This window comes from Oryx dammah, unplaced genomic scaffold (genome assembly GCF_014754425.2).
Source record: "Oryx dammah isolate SB20612 unplaced genomic scaffold, SCBI_Odam_1.1 HiC_scaffold_13, whole genome shotgun sequence".
Lineage (NCBI taxonomy): Eukaryota > Metazoa > Chordata > Mammalia > Artiodactyla > Bovidae > Oryx > Oryx dammah.
The window spans coordinates 8861555-8876240 of record NW_024070197.1 but is presented as its reverse complement, the minus strand read 5'-3'; the positions used below and the strand labels follow the sequence as shown (position 1 = coordinate 8876240).

Sequence of the window (14686 nt, the reverse complement as noted above, 5' to 3'; positions counted from 1 at the left end):
TTCTGGCCTGGAGAATTCCATGGATTAAGTCCATGGGGTTGCAAAGAGTCCTTGCACGACTTAGCGACTTTCACTTTCACCATGTTGCCATGGCAACTGCACAGTTACAGGGGGACCCAAGACCCTCTGGAGGCAGCCCTCTTGGGAGGAGCCACTGTGAGCAGGGAGGAGGTGGGCTGGCTACAGTGGCAGCCATAGTAGGTCAAAGAGGAACACAAGGACTGACTTGGGGGGGCTACCCTTACGGAGTAGACATGCTGGAATGGTGGGTGCGGGGCCCAAGGAGCCAGACACCATGAACCCAAGACCACACTGAGGCAGCCATTATTGAAAGAGCTGCTTCCGCCACGTTGAATTGGTGACGATGGGAAAGTGCTCGTGACCCGGTTTTCTTAGTTCTTAAGTGGCCGATCTTTAGTAACTTTAATATTAATTCATCTGTCCGGCCCCAAGGTAGGGAACACTTTGATCTCTGGTCTTTTGGTGACCTCAAAGAATGTTGGAGGAGTCAGAGTCCCCAGAGTTCAGACATCTGTGGGTCAAGTCTGGCTTCCATGGCTTGAAGCTGGGTACAAGAGAGAGTTGGTCTCAGACGCTTTGTGGATGTATCTGCTGTTTGGGGGTGGGTGAGTGGGCGCTTTGTACTTCCTGGCAAGGCGTGGGGAGCAGGGGGTTTCTCAAGGAAGAGGCCCCTTAAGTTCCAGTGTCCCCACCTTCGAAGACTGGTGGCTTTCCCCTCCCCAGGCCTTCCGGGGAACTGGCCTGGCCGACTCTTCAAGGCCTAGGCATTCCCTCTCCAGATCCCAGCATGCTAGGTCAAGGGGAGGGAGGCTGGGTAGGCGATGCCCCATTAGGAAACCATCGCCACCTCTGTTTGCGCATCAAGGTCCTGCGGACCTTGCTCTGCTTTGAGAGCCTCCTGAACTCTGAGCAGAGACAGCACACCCTTTCAGGACTCTGGAGTCTGGGCTCCGGGTTACCTCCACCCTCAGATGAGGGATCCAGCCCCTCAACTCCGTCCTCCCTCCGACCCAGGAGCCCCGCCCCCAGCCCCGCCCATACCCCTCCCCGTCCTCGCCTCTCCCGCGGGCAGATCGCCGTCCTCGTCTTGGTCCTCGTCCTCGTCGTCCTCCAGCGCCGAGTAGTCCTGTGTGAAAGGCACGGCTCCCTGGGCCGAGTGGAAGCGCAGGCGGTAGAGCAGCCGCACCCACTGGCCGAACTCGCGGTCGCGGCTCTCGGGCGGGGCCCGCAGCTGCAGGTAGAAGGCACGGCCGGTGCGGAACTTGACCTTGAGCTGCCAGCGGCTTTCGTCGTGGACGAAGAGCTGGACGAACTGCAAGGGGAACAGCCTGGGTGGGCGGAAGGGGTGGCCTCAGCATCTGACCCTCCCAGGCGCCAGCAGCGCCTACCCCAGCGCCCTCTCCGCCCCCGGAAGGAGTCCTTTGTCACTTTCTCTGCCTCTTGCATTTATCTATCCCAAACTTTCGTCCAGACTCGGAGCCCATCTTTGTCTCCCGCTGGTCCTCCCCCTCCTGAACGCGAGACTCGAATAGATAGCTGCTTGCTTGAAATTAACATTTGGATGTTGGATCGACATCAGACACATGTAACATCCAACAGCCCAATTCCTGACCTAAGCCCAACCCCAGACCTGCTCCTCTTAGTCTTCGTCGCTATATCCTCCCACTTGATTAGCCAGAAATTGTGCGAGTCGCTCCTGATCCGTCTTTTTGACATCCTTAACCGATCTTACCAAGTCCTGATGGCTCCACCGTTAAAATGTACTAATATTAATACTCAAAATCCAACCATTTCTAAGTCTCTCCACAATTTCCCGCTTTCACCCCAGTCTGTTCCCACACTGCCGCCAGAGGGCGCCAATCAGCACCCGGGTGAAATGGGTGCCTGCGCTCAGTCCTGTGCGACTCTTCGGGACCCATGGACTGTAGCCCGCCAGGCTCCTCAGTCCATGGGGTTGTCCAGGCAAGAACACTGGAATGGATTGCCATTTCCTCCTCCAGGGGATCTTCCCGACCCAGGGATTGAACCCGTGTTTTCCGTGTCTCCTGCATTACAGGTGGATTCTTTACCTCGGAGCCAAATCAACAGGAGAGTTAGCTCAAATCGCTCCCAGGGCTCAGAGGAAACAGAGTTCTGTCTTGACCGCTAGCCTCTGCAGGATCTGCGCCACTTTGTGCCTTTTCTGTCCTCCCCTCCCGCCCTTTCTCCTGGTTTATTGTCTCCAGCCATACTGGTCTTACTGTTCCATAAACCTGCCAGGCTTGGTCCTATCCCAGGACTTTTGCACAGGCTGTTTCCTCTGCCCAAAATCTTCCTCCTCCAACCATCCCCATGGCTCAGCCCCTTCATCTCATGTTTTTCTCAAGAGGCACCTTCTCAGAGAGAAGATCTGTTTACAACCTCCTGCTTCTTTACAACCACATCTGCTCTCACTGACCTCCCTGTGCCCACCCCTCACCCCCTTCTGATCTGTCTCCACAGACCTCAGCCATTGAACAAACTGACATCTATTCTGTCTGCCTTCCTAGTGGAAGGTGAGCTTGAGGGCAGAGGGTTTGGTGCAATTTTTTTCACTGCTGTTTCCTTAGTATCCGGAGCTGACCCACCGTCCGTGCTCAGTGAATGCTCACTGAGTATTCAAATACATGAATCACTCAGGCCCCCAGCCTAACTCAAGGCCCAAAAAAGGCAGCAGAGGAAACAATCTAGACAGGATGGGTAATTTGGCAGAGATCACACAGCAGGAATTTGAACCCAAGTCGTACCAAGGTTCTAAGCAACACTGGGTAGCTACACACCAGCCCCCTCAGGCCCAGCAAGGTATCTCCAGAAACCGACTTTATACCCTCCAGGCTGTGTGTGGATGTGCCCTGCCTGCTGCACTGGTGGTCACCCCCAGGCCCAGGACACATCAGTGTCCCTCGGTAGGCGCCTCGATCTGTCATTACGTTCCCCAAATGGAAGAAAAACAGCTGACATTTTCACAGCTCATACTCTGTACCAGGTGCTGCTCCAAGTGTTTCACAAACATTTACTCAGTTTATCCCCTGACAGCCCTGGAAAGTGGGTTCTCCAACTGAGACCCGGACGGGTAGGAAACTTGGCCAAAGGCAGAGAAGAGATGAAGCCAGGATACGAAACCAAGCTGTCAGAAGGCAGCCATTCATTCAAGGACATTCCCTATTAGGTAATCACAGCAACAGGCGGATGCAAGCTTGGTGTCCAAGAGGGTGGAGTTTGTTGAATGGTGTGTCCAAAAGAGGACCTGTCCATCCCGGCACAGAATCGCCCAGGGCTGGGAGCTGGTTAGAAGTGATGGGCTGGGGGGTGAGTCTGGAGACTGAGTTGGCAGAGCAGGCTCAATGACTTTACTTCTGTGGTATGTTTTATGGTGGGAAAAGGGAGAGTGCTGAAGGAAATTACAAGGAGATCAAAGACCCCTTCTCAGCACCATCCCTGATATTCTTCCAGCTGCAAGTTCTGACTCAAGTGGTGGGATACAATTAATATTGAAAAGTAAAGGGAGGTGGTAGAGAATGTCTCAGTACAGGGTTCTGGCATCAGAATATTGCTTTGTGAAACGTTTTCAACTTATCCAGGGTGGATAAATAAAGGCTGTAAGTAGCTTTAAGTTCGTTCGGGTCAGAATCAGATTATACCACTGAATGAGTTGCAAAAAAAAAAACTCTTTGGATTTCAGAATTGGAAACAAAGGATTGTGCGTCTCTGTGTGTGTTTGTGTGTATGGGACAACGTGACTCCATTCTTCCTTCCTTCCTCCCCTCCCTTCCCCCTTTCTTTCATCAACTATGAAATGCAGGTGGCGCTGGTGGTAAAAGAACCCCTTTGCCAACACAGGAGACCTAAGAGTCACATGTTTGATTCCGGTGCTGGGAGGATCCCCTGGAGGAGGGCGTCGCAACCCACTCCAGTATTCTTGCCTGGAGAATCCCACGGAGAGAGGAGCCTGGCGGGCTACAGTCCACAGCGTTGCAGAGTCGGATATTACTGAAATGACTTAGCACACATGCAGTCAAAAAAAAAAAAAAAAAGCCACTGGCAGAATGTTTCTGTAAATATACTCTACTCATGGAAATGCTTTGGTATTTGCAGCTGGAGGTGGGGGCAGGAGCCTAGGATGGGAAAAGGGTGTATTTTGTGTGTGTGTGTTTGGTACCTTAGAGTGTATTTGCATTACTTTTTCAATGAAAAAACAAAACACAAAGACCTGCAGGGGCAGTGTGGAGAGAGGGGCCTGAGAGCTCCAGAATCCAGGGGGCCAATCGTGAGGAGCAGGTGGTTCCAATCCAGGCGACCTCTGACTCACTCTAGGACCCTGGCCAAGTGGCTCGCTTCTCTGGGCCTCAGTTTTTCTTCTTGAGGATGGGTTAAGAGGCCCAGCATATGAGAGTATGGGGAGAGGAGACAATGTGCATGGTCCATGGGACAACTGCCATGCAGTGAAAGTGAAGTCGCTCAGTTGTGTCTGACTCTGCAACCCCATGGACTGAAGCCTACCAGGCTCCTCCATCCATGGGATTTCCCAGGCAAGAGTACTGGAGTGGGTTGCCATTTCCTCCTCCAGAGAATCTTCCCAACCCAGGGATCGGACCCGGGTCTCCCGCATTGCAGGCAGACACTTGACCGTCTGAGCCACCAGGGAAGCCCAGGCAGTAGGTGCTGCATAAATGGTCGCTCTCCTGACCCCTACCAGGATATGGCCATTCCCTCATGTCCATCTATCCCTGACTGCTGATCCCTGTGGATGGCCCTGTGCTTGTTCTCCTGGGTGGACCAGTAGCCCAGAGAGGGCTGGCAGCCATCTATGGCTCCTGGCCCTGGAGGTCTTCTGGGTGAAAGGAGGTGCTTCAGGGGACCTAGGGTGCCCACAGCTGGGGAGGACCGCAGTGTAGGCTGGGAGAGGGGGCAGTCACCCGAAGAGCTGCAGGTGTCCATTCTCCTTGGCAGGGCCCGCCAGAAGCAGCAGGTCTGGGAGTTCCAGGGCTGGACTGGAGGCTGCCACTCCCATGGTGACCTTGTTGGCAACTTCTCCCAACCGGGTCACCTGGGCCGGGGGAGGGGTGGCGTCAGAGGTTAGAAGCTGGATAAATGGAGAGCAGGGTTGGGGAGGGATCAGAGGTCAGGAATTTTGGTAGGATTAAGGGGCATGAACCAAGAAAATTAACCATCAAGAAGAGGATCAGATATCTTGGGGTCAAAGGTCGAGTCAGCTGGGTATGAAGTCAGGGACATGCAGTGAGGGAATCAAAGGTTTGCAGTCATAGAGAAACTAAAGGTTTGGAGGTATTGGCGGGCGTGGGGTGTGGAGGTCAGTAGATGGGCGGTAAGGTGAGTAGAGGTTCCCTACGTCAGGAGGTCGGGGCCCAGGCTTGGGCTCAGAGGGTCCTGGGGCTCCGCACCTGCACGAAGTTGCTCTCAAAGATGGGGAAGTCTCGCAGCTGGTCGAATTCGCCGCTCAGGAGATGGCGCTGGAGCCGTCCGGGCCGGCCCGTGGGACAGGCTGGAACCAGGGGGCGTTCTACAGAAGCGGCGAAGTTCGCAGATCTATTCCAAGAGGCTGGGTAGGGGTCCCCTACCCAGGGCGGACAGCCCCGCGCGGAGGGTAGGGGGTTCCCGGCTACCGGTCTCCGCATCGCAGGCCCCATCCCTCACCTGGTTCCCGCACCTAATCCAACCCCTCCAGGCCCGGTTCCGCTTCTCACCTGCCATCACGCCTGGTCCCGCCTCACCTGCTCCACCGAAGGCCGGCTTAGGCTCGTGGCCCCGTTTCATCGCAACGCCCCGCCCCTTGGGAGGAGCGGAGGGCGGCGCCCAGGGAGAAAACGGGGGCGGGGCCGCGGGCTCTGTGACGTCATAGCGCGGCGGACGGCGTCGGTACGACGAAGCCCGCGGTTGTGACGTCACCGAGAGGCGGTACCCGGACGCCCGGAGGGAGCAGCGGTCGCCCAGTGACGTCAGGTCCCGTAGCCGGTGGGCGCTAGTGCGCAGGCGCAAGGAACTGGCGCAGGCGCACGGGCGACGGGATGCGGCCAGTTTCTCCCGGCGTGCTCCGCGGCGCCCGCCTGATTCCAGCCTCTGGGCTGGAGGGAAGGGGCCGAGATGTCCGTCCCCTGCGCTGGGGCGACTCGACTGCTCCTCCTCTTGCTGGTGGCGGCAGCAGCCCCCAGCCGGGCGCGGGGTAGTGGCTGCCGGTCCGGAGCCGCTGTGCGGGGAGTGAGTACTTATTCGCTTTCATAGAGGGCAGGGCCGCCGGAGATCGTGGTCTTGGGTCTTCAGGTCCGTTAAGGTGGGAACGAGGCTGTGCAGGGCCGGGAGGGAAGGCGAGATGAAAACCGTTCAAAGCGAAGCTGCAGTCCTGCGCATGCATGAGGCCTGGGAGAAAGCGAGAGGTTAGGAAGGTTCTAGTCGTGAATATGCATAAGGGGGCGGGGCTCGGTTGGGATTTTGGCACCTGGGCTCTCGGTGCAGTGAAAACTCGGCTGCACCCGAAGAGGAGATCGCGGCAAGAACTTTTCGTTTGGGATCCACAGTTATGAATATGCTTGAGGAGGTGTAGCCCGGGTGGAATCTTGGCAAATCAGACGTCGGGGCGGCTAAAATGAAAATGGCGAGGGGGCTCTCGAGAGAATGAAGGAGTTCAGTCTCCCGCATACGCGTGGGGTGGGCGGAATGTTGAGCTCAAGGATTAAAATCTGGAACGAGGTAGCGCAGGCTTGAGGGTGGAGAGTTGAGTATGCAGAGGTAGGAGAAATTTGGAGAGTTGGAGAAAAGGAAGGCCTGAAATCTTGAATTTGCTTGATGGCGGCATCGTGACTGTTGAGGCTTAAGGTGACACCGAGGTCACTTGGATATTAGCTTGGGAAGGATACCCTTTAACTCATGAATATTTATGATGCTAGGCGTGAAAGTGACCTGGAGGTAGTTGCCTTGAAAATGAGGCAACTGGTTTGCAGGCTCTGGTTTTCTGGGGCCCGTCCAGATCATGAATTTTCATGAAATGGTCAGATTCCGGTGGAATCGTGAGCATGCATCAGTGTTTGGATATGGGTATGAAAATAAGGCTCTTCCAGCAAGCAGCCTACGGGTCTGTCTGTCCTGGGGTTCCTGGATCCTGCCGGACTGAGGACTCTGATGGTCCTTAAGTAGGTCCCTTTTTATCACTCGCAGGTGGGGGTGGAAGGTCGAGAAGGTGAGGGCTGCGGCACCGTGGGGCTGCTATTGGAGCACTCATTTGAGATCGGTGAGTCCGACAACGTCCTGACCTGGACACTTATCCACTGCCCTGTGAATTCAGGTGCCTCCCCATGTGAGACACGTCATCCATTCACTCACAGCTTTGCACTTGAGAGTGTGTTTGCATTAACACGGGGGAGTTGGATGGGGGAAGAATAGAAGCTCTGTCTTTGAATACCCCTATACTGGTAAGAAAAATGCCAGCGTCAGAAAGGTCACTGTGGTGGTAATAAGCTCAGAGCAGCCGTTCCTGACCAGTTGTCCTGTTCCCTGCCCTTGTGGGTAGATGCTCCTCCTGTATTAACTCAGACATCTTCAGAATAGTCATGCAAAGTAGGAGGTGTTAGGGATAGCTCCATTTTCCAGAAGAGCAAACCGAGGTGCAGAGGGACATCAGACAAGGTCCTTTTATAAGTGAATAGCAGAGCCAGTACATGCTCTAAAGCCCAGCTTAAACTGCACTAATGCAGGCATCCAGACTCCCAGAGATGTCAGTGCAGCCCAGGGGTTCATAATGCCGTCTGAAGGCCCAGACTCCGGGGGCAGGAGGCATTCATGATAACTACTGAAGCTGGGACCCTCTGCAGACCTCTCCAGTCAGAGCCTGCCATCTGCCCAAGAAAGCCCGGCCTTGGGAGTGCCCAAGCTCTGTACACCGTGATCTGTAGCTGGGGAAGCTGAGGGCCAGATAGGTTATGTGAGCGACCCTGGGTCACCTGGCAAGTTGGAGGTCAGGTTTAGGAGCTCTGGGGTCCAGGCACCTATCTTGGGCAAGACAAGGTGGTGGTGTCCCCAGCTTTTAGGTGGAACAATGAGGGCTCAGGTGGGGAGGCGGCCTGGTCACTGCGAGGGCTGACAGGTGTGGTGGCCTGCTGAGTCCAGGTGTGCCCCTCCCCCCTCAGATGACAGTGCCCACTTCCGGAAGCGGGGCTCGCTGCTCTGGAACCAGCAAGACGGCACCTTGTCTTTATCGCAGCGGCAGCTCAACGAGGAGGAGCGGGGCCGGCTCCGGGTAAGGAGGGGACCCCGGCTTTGCTGGAGTGGGAGGCACGTGCCTCGGAGCACAGCGGGCGTGCTTCCGGGTCCTCCTTGGGGAGGGTGCAGGGAGGTGCTGGGCTCAGTTGGGGCCCTGGACAGCAGGATGGAGGAAGGGAGGAAGGAGAGGCAGAGGGACCAGCTAGCTGACTTTGGGGGCAGCTCACAAAAGCTGCCACAGTCCATTGCTGCTCTGTCCCTTTGGCCAGATGGAGCTGTAGGGGAGGCTGGGGATACAGACTTTGTCCTGGGCAGCTGCGGGCCCCTAGGTGTCCTCCCTGTGGGAGACAGCAGGGTGAGGTCTTCCTGGACCAGCATGGTGCCCACATGATTCCTGTCACCCCCAGAGAGAATTTGCTGCTCATAGAACTGGGGAGTCCCGGGCCTTCCCTGGTGGCTCGGTGGTTAAGACTACACGCTTTCACTGCAGTGGGCCCAGGTTCCATTTGCGGTCAGGAACTAAGATCCCAGAAGCCACTTGGGACAACCTCAACAAAGAAAGAAAAAAATAAAGGAATAACAGTCTGGGTGTGGGACTGGACCCAGATCTGGGGGCAGCGTTCTCGAGGACTTGTTCCGTTGCTGGGCTGGGCTCTGCTCTCCTCCTGGTGGTCTTCCCTCCCCCTCCCCCCTTGCCCAGTGGGGCAGGCCAGTGGGAAGAGTCTTGGGCTTGGCTGGGCCAGGGAGTGGGGAGGGGCTTTCCTGGCTGGGAGCCCCGTGGGGGTGCAGACTTGATGGGGGCTGGGCGCTGCCTCGCTCACCAGCCACCCCCTCCTTTCTGTCCTTGCAGGACGTGGCAGCGCTGAACGGCCTGTACCGTGTCCGGGTCCCGCGGCGGCCTGGGGCCCCTGATGGCCCAGAAGCCGGTGGCTATGTCTCCTCCTTTGTCTCTGCGGTGAGTCAGCGACGAGGACCAGGCCCCATCCTTGCTTTGCCGAACCGCTCCAGCCCAGGTCCTTCTGTTCAGCCTCCGTTGTCCGTGGCCCAGCATTTAAGGATGGGGAAGGCTCGGACCTGGTCCTGCCTTCGAGGGTCTCCTGGGCTGGAGAGGGACAATCGGGTTGGTGGGGGCTCCGATGGGGCAGCTCAGGGCCTTGTGGGCACTGGAAAGGCTGCTGATTCCACCTGAGGTTGTGGGGTGAGAGGGGGCGTCTTGTGGCGAGCTTTGAAAGATGCTTCAGAGGCCCTGTGGGTTGCGGGGGGTTGCTGGTATGGGCGAAGCCTGGGCAGGAGCCCCTGCTGGCCCTCCTCCTCTCAGCCTCCTCTCCTCCCCCAGTGCTCCCTGGTAGAGTCTCACCTCTCGGACCAGCTGACCCTGCACGTGGACGTGGCCGGCAACGTGGTGGGCGTGTCGGTGGTGACATACCCCGGGGGCTGCCGGGGCCACGAGGTGGAGGACGTGGACCTGGAGCTGTTCAACACCTCTGTGCAGCTGCAGCCGCCGGTCACAGCGCCCGGGTGAGCAGGGGCTGCAGGAAGGGGACAGAGCCAGGCCCCTTGGGGCTGGGCCAGCCTCCCACCCCGCCTCTCCTGCCACCCTTCTGGGCTGCCTGGGGCTCTGGATAGGGAGGGGCACCTCATCCCATCTTCTCCTTCTACTCCTACCTTCCCAGGCCTGAGACAGCGGCTTTCATCGAGCGCCTGGAGATGGAGCAGGCCCAGAAGGCCAAGAACCCCCAGGAGCAGAAGTCCTTCTTTGCTAAATATGTGAGTGGGGTTCTGCGCACCCCTGGGGCCCTTCCCCACTGGCCCTCTCCCTCCCATCCTGAGCCCCGCTCCGTTCTACTTGGCTCCCCTGCTGTATGCAGGGCCGGCTCGGTCTCTGTGCTTCTGTGCTCGTCTCCCTGGCCCCTGGGCTGAGCGCTGGAGCCCCGTGCCCTGGCCCTCCCCTGCCCGTGTCCGCTCCTGGTCACGGGGCATCTGGTCTCAGAAAACAGCCCGCCCTGGAGCTGGGCAGTGAGGGGAGCTGGGGCCAGGCAGTGTCAGTCTGTCCAGTTTGGAGGGAGTGCGGGGGGCGTGGTCAGGGAGGGGCCGGGTCCATGTGGACAGAGGACAGGAGAGGGGGCCTGAGCTGTGCTGGGGGTGGGGGTTGCGAGGTGGAAGGCAGAGATCTAGGGGGACAGGTTTGGAAAGGAGGGAGTTAGGGGGGGTCCACCCACCAGGCCAGGGAGGTGGGTGGCGGGGTCTGGGAAGGAGCCTGGGAGCCGAGGGTCCTTGGTGCTGGTGACGCTGGGGCTTGAGGAAGCCATCCCACCCGGGCCCGGGCAGGGGGCCGTGGAAGCCAGCGAGGCCTCGGTTAGCGTGCTGGTCGCTGGAAACGGGGCCCGGAGAGGCCGAGGGCATGCCTGGCCCGGCCCGCTCTCCCTGACGGCCGCCGGACGCCGCAGCCACCGCTGGCCCTGACCTGCGCCCCCACCCCCCTCAGTGGCATCTCATCCTGGGGGGGGCCGTGTTGCTCACAGCCCTGCGTCCTGCTGCCCCTGGGCCCGCACCGCCGCCGCACGAGGCCTGAGTGAGGACCTGCCCCCTCCCGTCTCCCTGCTCCCCGCAGCCCCCCCCCCCCCCCCCCGCCCGTAGTGCAGTAGCGGACCCGGGCCCACTCCCCCACGCCTCCCCTCACGCCGCGCCCACCTCCCCCACGCTGGCTGGGCCACCGCTTACCTCACCTCTTCTCTGTTTCTCTGTCCATCTGTCCATCCGGCCCCGTGCCGCTGGCTCACAGTGGATGTACATCGTTCCAGTCGTCCTCTTCCTCATGATGTCGGGAGCACCGGACGCCGGGGGCCAGGGCGGGGGCGGTGGCGGAGGGGGCGGCGGAGGCAGCGGCCGATGAGGGGCCCGGGGCCAGGGTGCCGCCCGCCCTCTTTCGCCCGGAGCATGCCCTTTCTGCCCAGCGTGCCCGCACCCTTGATCATCTTAGGAGGGACTCTCTGGACCGGCCATCTCTGCGTCCCATGGGGGTCAGAGGGCACCCCCTCCCCAGGTGTCCCTCCCCTCTTGTGCTTGGAGTTACTATGGATGTGGAGGTGGCGGGGTTCTGGGCCCTGCTGCACCCCACCTTCCCCCATGGCCCCGCTGCAGCCCCTGCCATATCCCTCTGCCACAGGGTAGAGCCTGCGCTCCCCGTCCCCTCACCCCGCCCCCCAAGCCCTGCGGTTTGGGAACACGCCTCTTTCTCTCCGTGCCTTTGTCTGGTCTAGTCACCCCGCCAGGCCAGGGGAGGCCCCTTACTTGTCTGACACTGGATTGGGACACCAGCCTCCTGTCTGTGGTCTTGAGGGCACCCTGGGGCTCCCCAAAGCCCAGAACTGGCACAGAGCAGGGGTGGGCCGGCCTGGGGCGCCCCTTTTTCACATCTGCACAGCCCTGCTCCCCCTGCTCTGGCCTGTATCTGGCCATGGCTCTAGTGGAAGTTGGGAATTCCTGCTGTTAGGAAGCCAGGCCCTCCAGAGGCTCTGGGGCTTGAAGCAGTGATGCTGGAAGTCAAAACAGAGCAAACTACCCAGCAGCGGAGTCAGGGGCCAGTTGATGTATAGAATCCTTTTCCCGGCTGGTGGTTGCCCTGGGACTTTGCTGGGTCCTTGCCATTTATCTCCCTTCCTCCTCCTGTCTGTTTAAAAACATCGACAACATAAATGAAATAGGTAGACGTTTAGGAAAGTTGCAGCTTGCAACTTAACAGCCAAATGCAGCTGTTAACTAGGCTAAGACTGTCAGGATGTACGGGCGCTAGTGGCTGTGGCTGGGAATGTGATAGGGCTGCTGTTGTCGTGGTAATGGCAGCGCCATCAGGCTCCATGGTGTGTGTGTAGCAGTTTATTAAAGCGTCCCCTAAATATTCAGCGTTCAGTTTGCCTCCTGCTTCATGTGGTTATAAATAGCTCGACATCGAAGGCTGTCACCTGCCTGTCCCTGGTGTGAGTGTGACTTCCTGCAGACACGTGACTCAAAGTAGAATTACTACGGCAGGTTAGAGACATTTTTACAAGCAGACCAAACGGCCAAGGAAGGTGCTTGGTGGAGTCTCCCTGATGACTCGATCAGGTAATTTCCCCTCCTGGAGTGACTGCCAGCACCAGCCAGCGGGAAGGCTGTTTGCCGCTCTCTGTAACCAGAGTAGTAAGTTGGGCATTGTACACTGACCTGCCTTTGCCGTTGTGCTCCAGGTCAGAGTCTTGTGGGGTCTTGTCCTCGGCCATGTCCAGAGTGGCCTTGTGCTCCATGTGCCACCAGAAGAGGGACACCGAGCTCATTCAGGCCGCCCTCCACCTACTTTTTTCACAAAATTCACACTTAACCGAAATACACGACTACAGACTGTGGCGGCGCAGTTGGTGTTTTTGAGAGCTGCTCTCGTCCTTTGCTCCACAGCGATGTTTATGTTTCTGAGTTCCTCTTGTGACTTGTCTGATGATGCTGAGACCTCCGTGTGCCTTCTATCTTCTGATGCCCTTGGATTCTGATCCTGCTGCGGCTCCCCCTGGCTCCAGGAGCTCAGAGCCCAACCCTCTGGGGGCCCAGCCACCCCTCTGCCTAGTGACAAGAGACCTGGAAAGCACTGCCTCTGTGTTTTCAATTGGGACTGTTGTGTCGCACGCCTGCCAGCATTGGGGGTTATTGGTTTACCCATTTTTTGGGTAGCTTTAAGCTGAAAGGGTCCCCGAGTTGCTCTAACTGGCATTTCTTTCTCCACCAGTAGGAGACACTGCCCTGCTATCTCTCCTCCTGCTCCATGTGAATTCTATCACTGATGCTTTCATGGGCAGTGTTCACAAATGAAGAGCTCTTGATCCTTTAATTCGCAGCTGTGATCTGCCAGTCATTTGCTGGACCATTTTGTTATTATTTTTTTTAGTAACTTGAGATCTGAGGTCTTTATCTGATTACTTTCTTCTTAGACTTTTTCAACCACTCTCAAGCTGGCAGAGTTACTCTGTGGCATTTTCTAGTCAGTATCCAAGCTGGTGCCGGCTCCCTGGGTATCTGTCCTGGTTAAACCTCTCTTTTCAATCGTGGCCGTCCCTGGAGAGCACAGTCACTGTTTTCTTTGGATTGATCAGGGTATCTGGGGACATCAAATGAAACCTAAAGGATTCTGTAGCATCCAATGCCCTGAACCTTCTGCTCAGCCCAGCCTGGCACCTCTTCCCTGCACTGGGGGCAGCCGAGCTTTCAGTCCCCTGCGCCTGACTCTGTAGAAACTCCTTCCAGAAATAAGCAAGTCTGTGTACACAGTTTTTGCAAAAATATGTTACCCCAGCTCCCCACCCCCACCCCACCACCCAACAGAAGTCAGGGAGGTTTCCGTGTCTGATACCTAGTGGTTCTCATTGCACCTCGTGCCTGGCTCTGAGTGGATCCTGCTGGTCTGTCGATGGACCTTTGGGGTCCCCGTGTGCCCGCTTGATTCCCCACTCGTTTGTATGGGACCCCCCACCCCCACCTCCATAGACCAGCTGCCCGTTCACATTGGAGGTTGGGAGCAACTCTTCCTGATGGCTCCCAAGCCCATCTCCAGCCCCAACTCCCCTCCAGGTTCTCCAGACCCCAGGCTCCTTCCCCTTGTGCCTCAGAGACCTGTGAGGGAGTCTGTGTCACCCAGGAATCTGGGTGGTGCTAGAAGTAAAGAATCCACCTGCAGATGCAGGAGACATAAGAGACACGAGTTCAATTCCTGGATTGAGAAGATCCCTTGGAGGAGGGCACGGCAACCCATTCCAGTCTTCTTGCCTGGAGAATCCCATGGACAGGGGAGCCTGGCGGGCTTCAGTCCATGGGTCACACAGAGTTGGACACGACTGAAGCGACTTAGCATGCACGCACAGAGTTGGACATGCACAGTGAGTGGTGCCAGCCTCCCACCCCAGCCTCAGACCAGAGGGCTGGGCCGCCTGCCCATTGTTCTTCCTTGCCTCCTCCCTTCTGCAGCCAGACCAGTGTGCCCCGTCCAGGCCCTCTCCCTCATGGAGGGCTGTCCGACCCAGAGCCGCCCCTGCTCCTCGGCTCCTCAGCACCCTCAGGACAGAGTCCTAGCCCTCAGCCTGGCCTGTGAGGCCCTCTGGTCTCTTCCTCTTCCACCTCGTGAATCACGACCCCAGCCTTGGTTCCTGATTCACTTAGATGTCCCCAGGCCAGACTGCAGACATCTTCCCTCCTCTCCCACCCCCACCCCTCCTCCTGTCTCACACCTTCCTCTCTGTCCCCAACGAGCTCAGCCCTACCTCTCTCCCTCCCGCTTCCTCACCCCAGCCTCCTGACATCTGGTAAGACAGGCACGAGCACCCATGAGGCAAATACTCAGTGGAGGGAAGGCCCCTCCCCAATTTCCTGCCCCACAGAATGCCACATGTTCCCTGGCACTGGGGAAACCCCTCCC

General features: G+C 57.9%; 2 protein-coding genes across 3 annotated transcripts; one reads left to right on the top strand and one right to left on the bottom strand.

Moving 5' to 3' along the window:
• Positions 1 to 179: 179 nt before the first annotated feature.
• FAM71E1 (family with sequence similarity 71 member E1) lies at positions 180 to 5995 on the bottom strand. Its single transcript, XM_040252193.1, has 4 exons — positions 5745 to 5995; positions 5442 to 5560; positions 4956 to 5086; positions 180 to 1349 (listed from the first exon to the last, which is right to left on the bottom strand). The coding sequence occupies exons 1-4, from the start codon at positions 5812 to 5814 to the stop codon at positions 1010 to 1012; spliced, it is 660 nt and encodes a 219-aa protein (XP_040108127.1). The 5' UTR covers positions 5815 to 5995; the 3' UTR covers positions 180 to 1009.
• A 52-nt stretch (positions 5996 to 6047) lies between these two features.
• EMC10 (ER membrane protein complex subunit 10) lies at positions 6048 to 12159 on the top strand. 2 transcript variants are annotated; one of them, XM_040252168.1, is made up of 7 exons: positions 6048 to 6255; positions 7210 to 7282; positions 8178 to 8287; positions 9101 to 9205; positions 9587 to 9768; positions 9924 to 10017; positions 11033 to 12159. In XM_040252168.1, exons 1-7 carry the CDS (start codon positions 6142 to 6144, stop codon positions 11141 to 11143), a joined length of 789 nt encoding a protein of 262 aa, XP_040108102.1. In that variant the 5' UTR covers positions 6048 to 6141; the 3' UTR covers positions 11144 to 12159. The 2 variants fall into 2 exon arrangements, with proteins under 2 accessions (XP_040108102.1, XP_040108103.1); XM_040252169.1 differs by lacking the exon at positions 11033 to 12159 and adding an exon at positions 10736 to 10839.
• Positions 12160 to 14686: the final 2527 nt, after the last annotated feature.

Excerpts from the sequence above, each read along its gene's own strand:
- FAM71E1 (XM_040252193.1), bottom strand. The coding sequence starts at position 5,814 with ATGAAACGGGGCCACGAGCCTAAGCCGGCCTTCGGTGGAGCAGGTGAG. Across the intron at positions 5,561-5,744 it reads GGGACCAGGCGTGATGGCAG|AACGCCCCCTGGTTCCAGCC; the intron begins GTGAGAAGCGGA and ends CCGCTTCTGTAG. Across the intron at positions 1,350-4,955 it reads GGACACCTGCAGCTCTTCGG|GCTGTTCCCCTTGCAGTTCG; the intron begins GTGACTGCCCCC and ends CCGCCCACCCAG.
- EMC10 (XM_040252168.1), top strand. The coding sequence starts at position 6,142 with ATGTCCGTCCCCTGCGCTGGGGCGACTCGACTGCTCCTCCTCTTGCTG. Across the intron at positions 9,769-9,923 it reads CCGCCGGTCACAGCGCCCGG|GCCTGAGACAGCGGCTTTCA; the intron begins GTGAGCAGGGGC and ends CTACCTTCCCAG. Across the intron at positions 10,018-11,032 it reads AGTCCTTCTTTGCTAAATAT|TGGATGTACATCGTTCCAGT; the intron begins GTGAGTGGGGTT and ends GCTGGCTCACAG.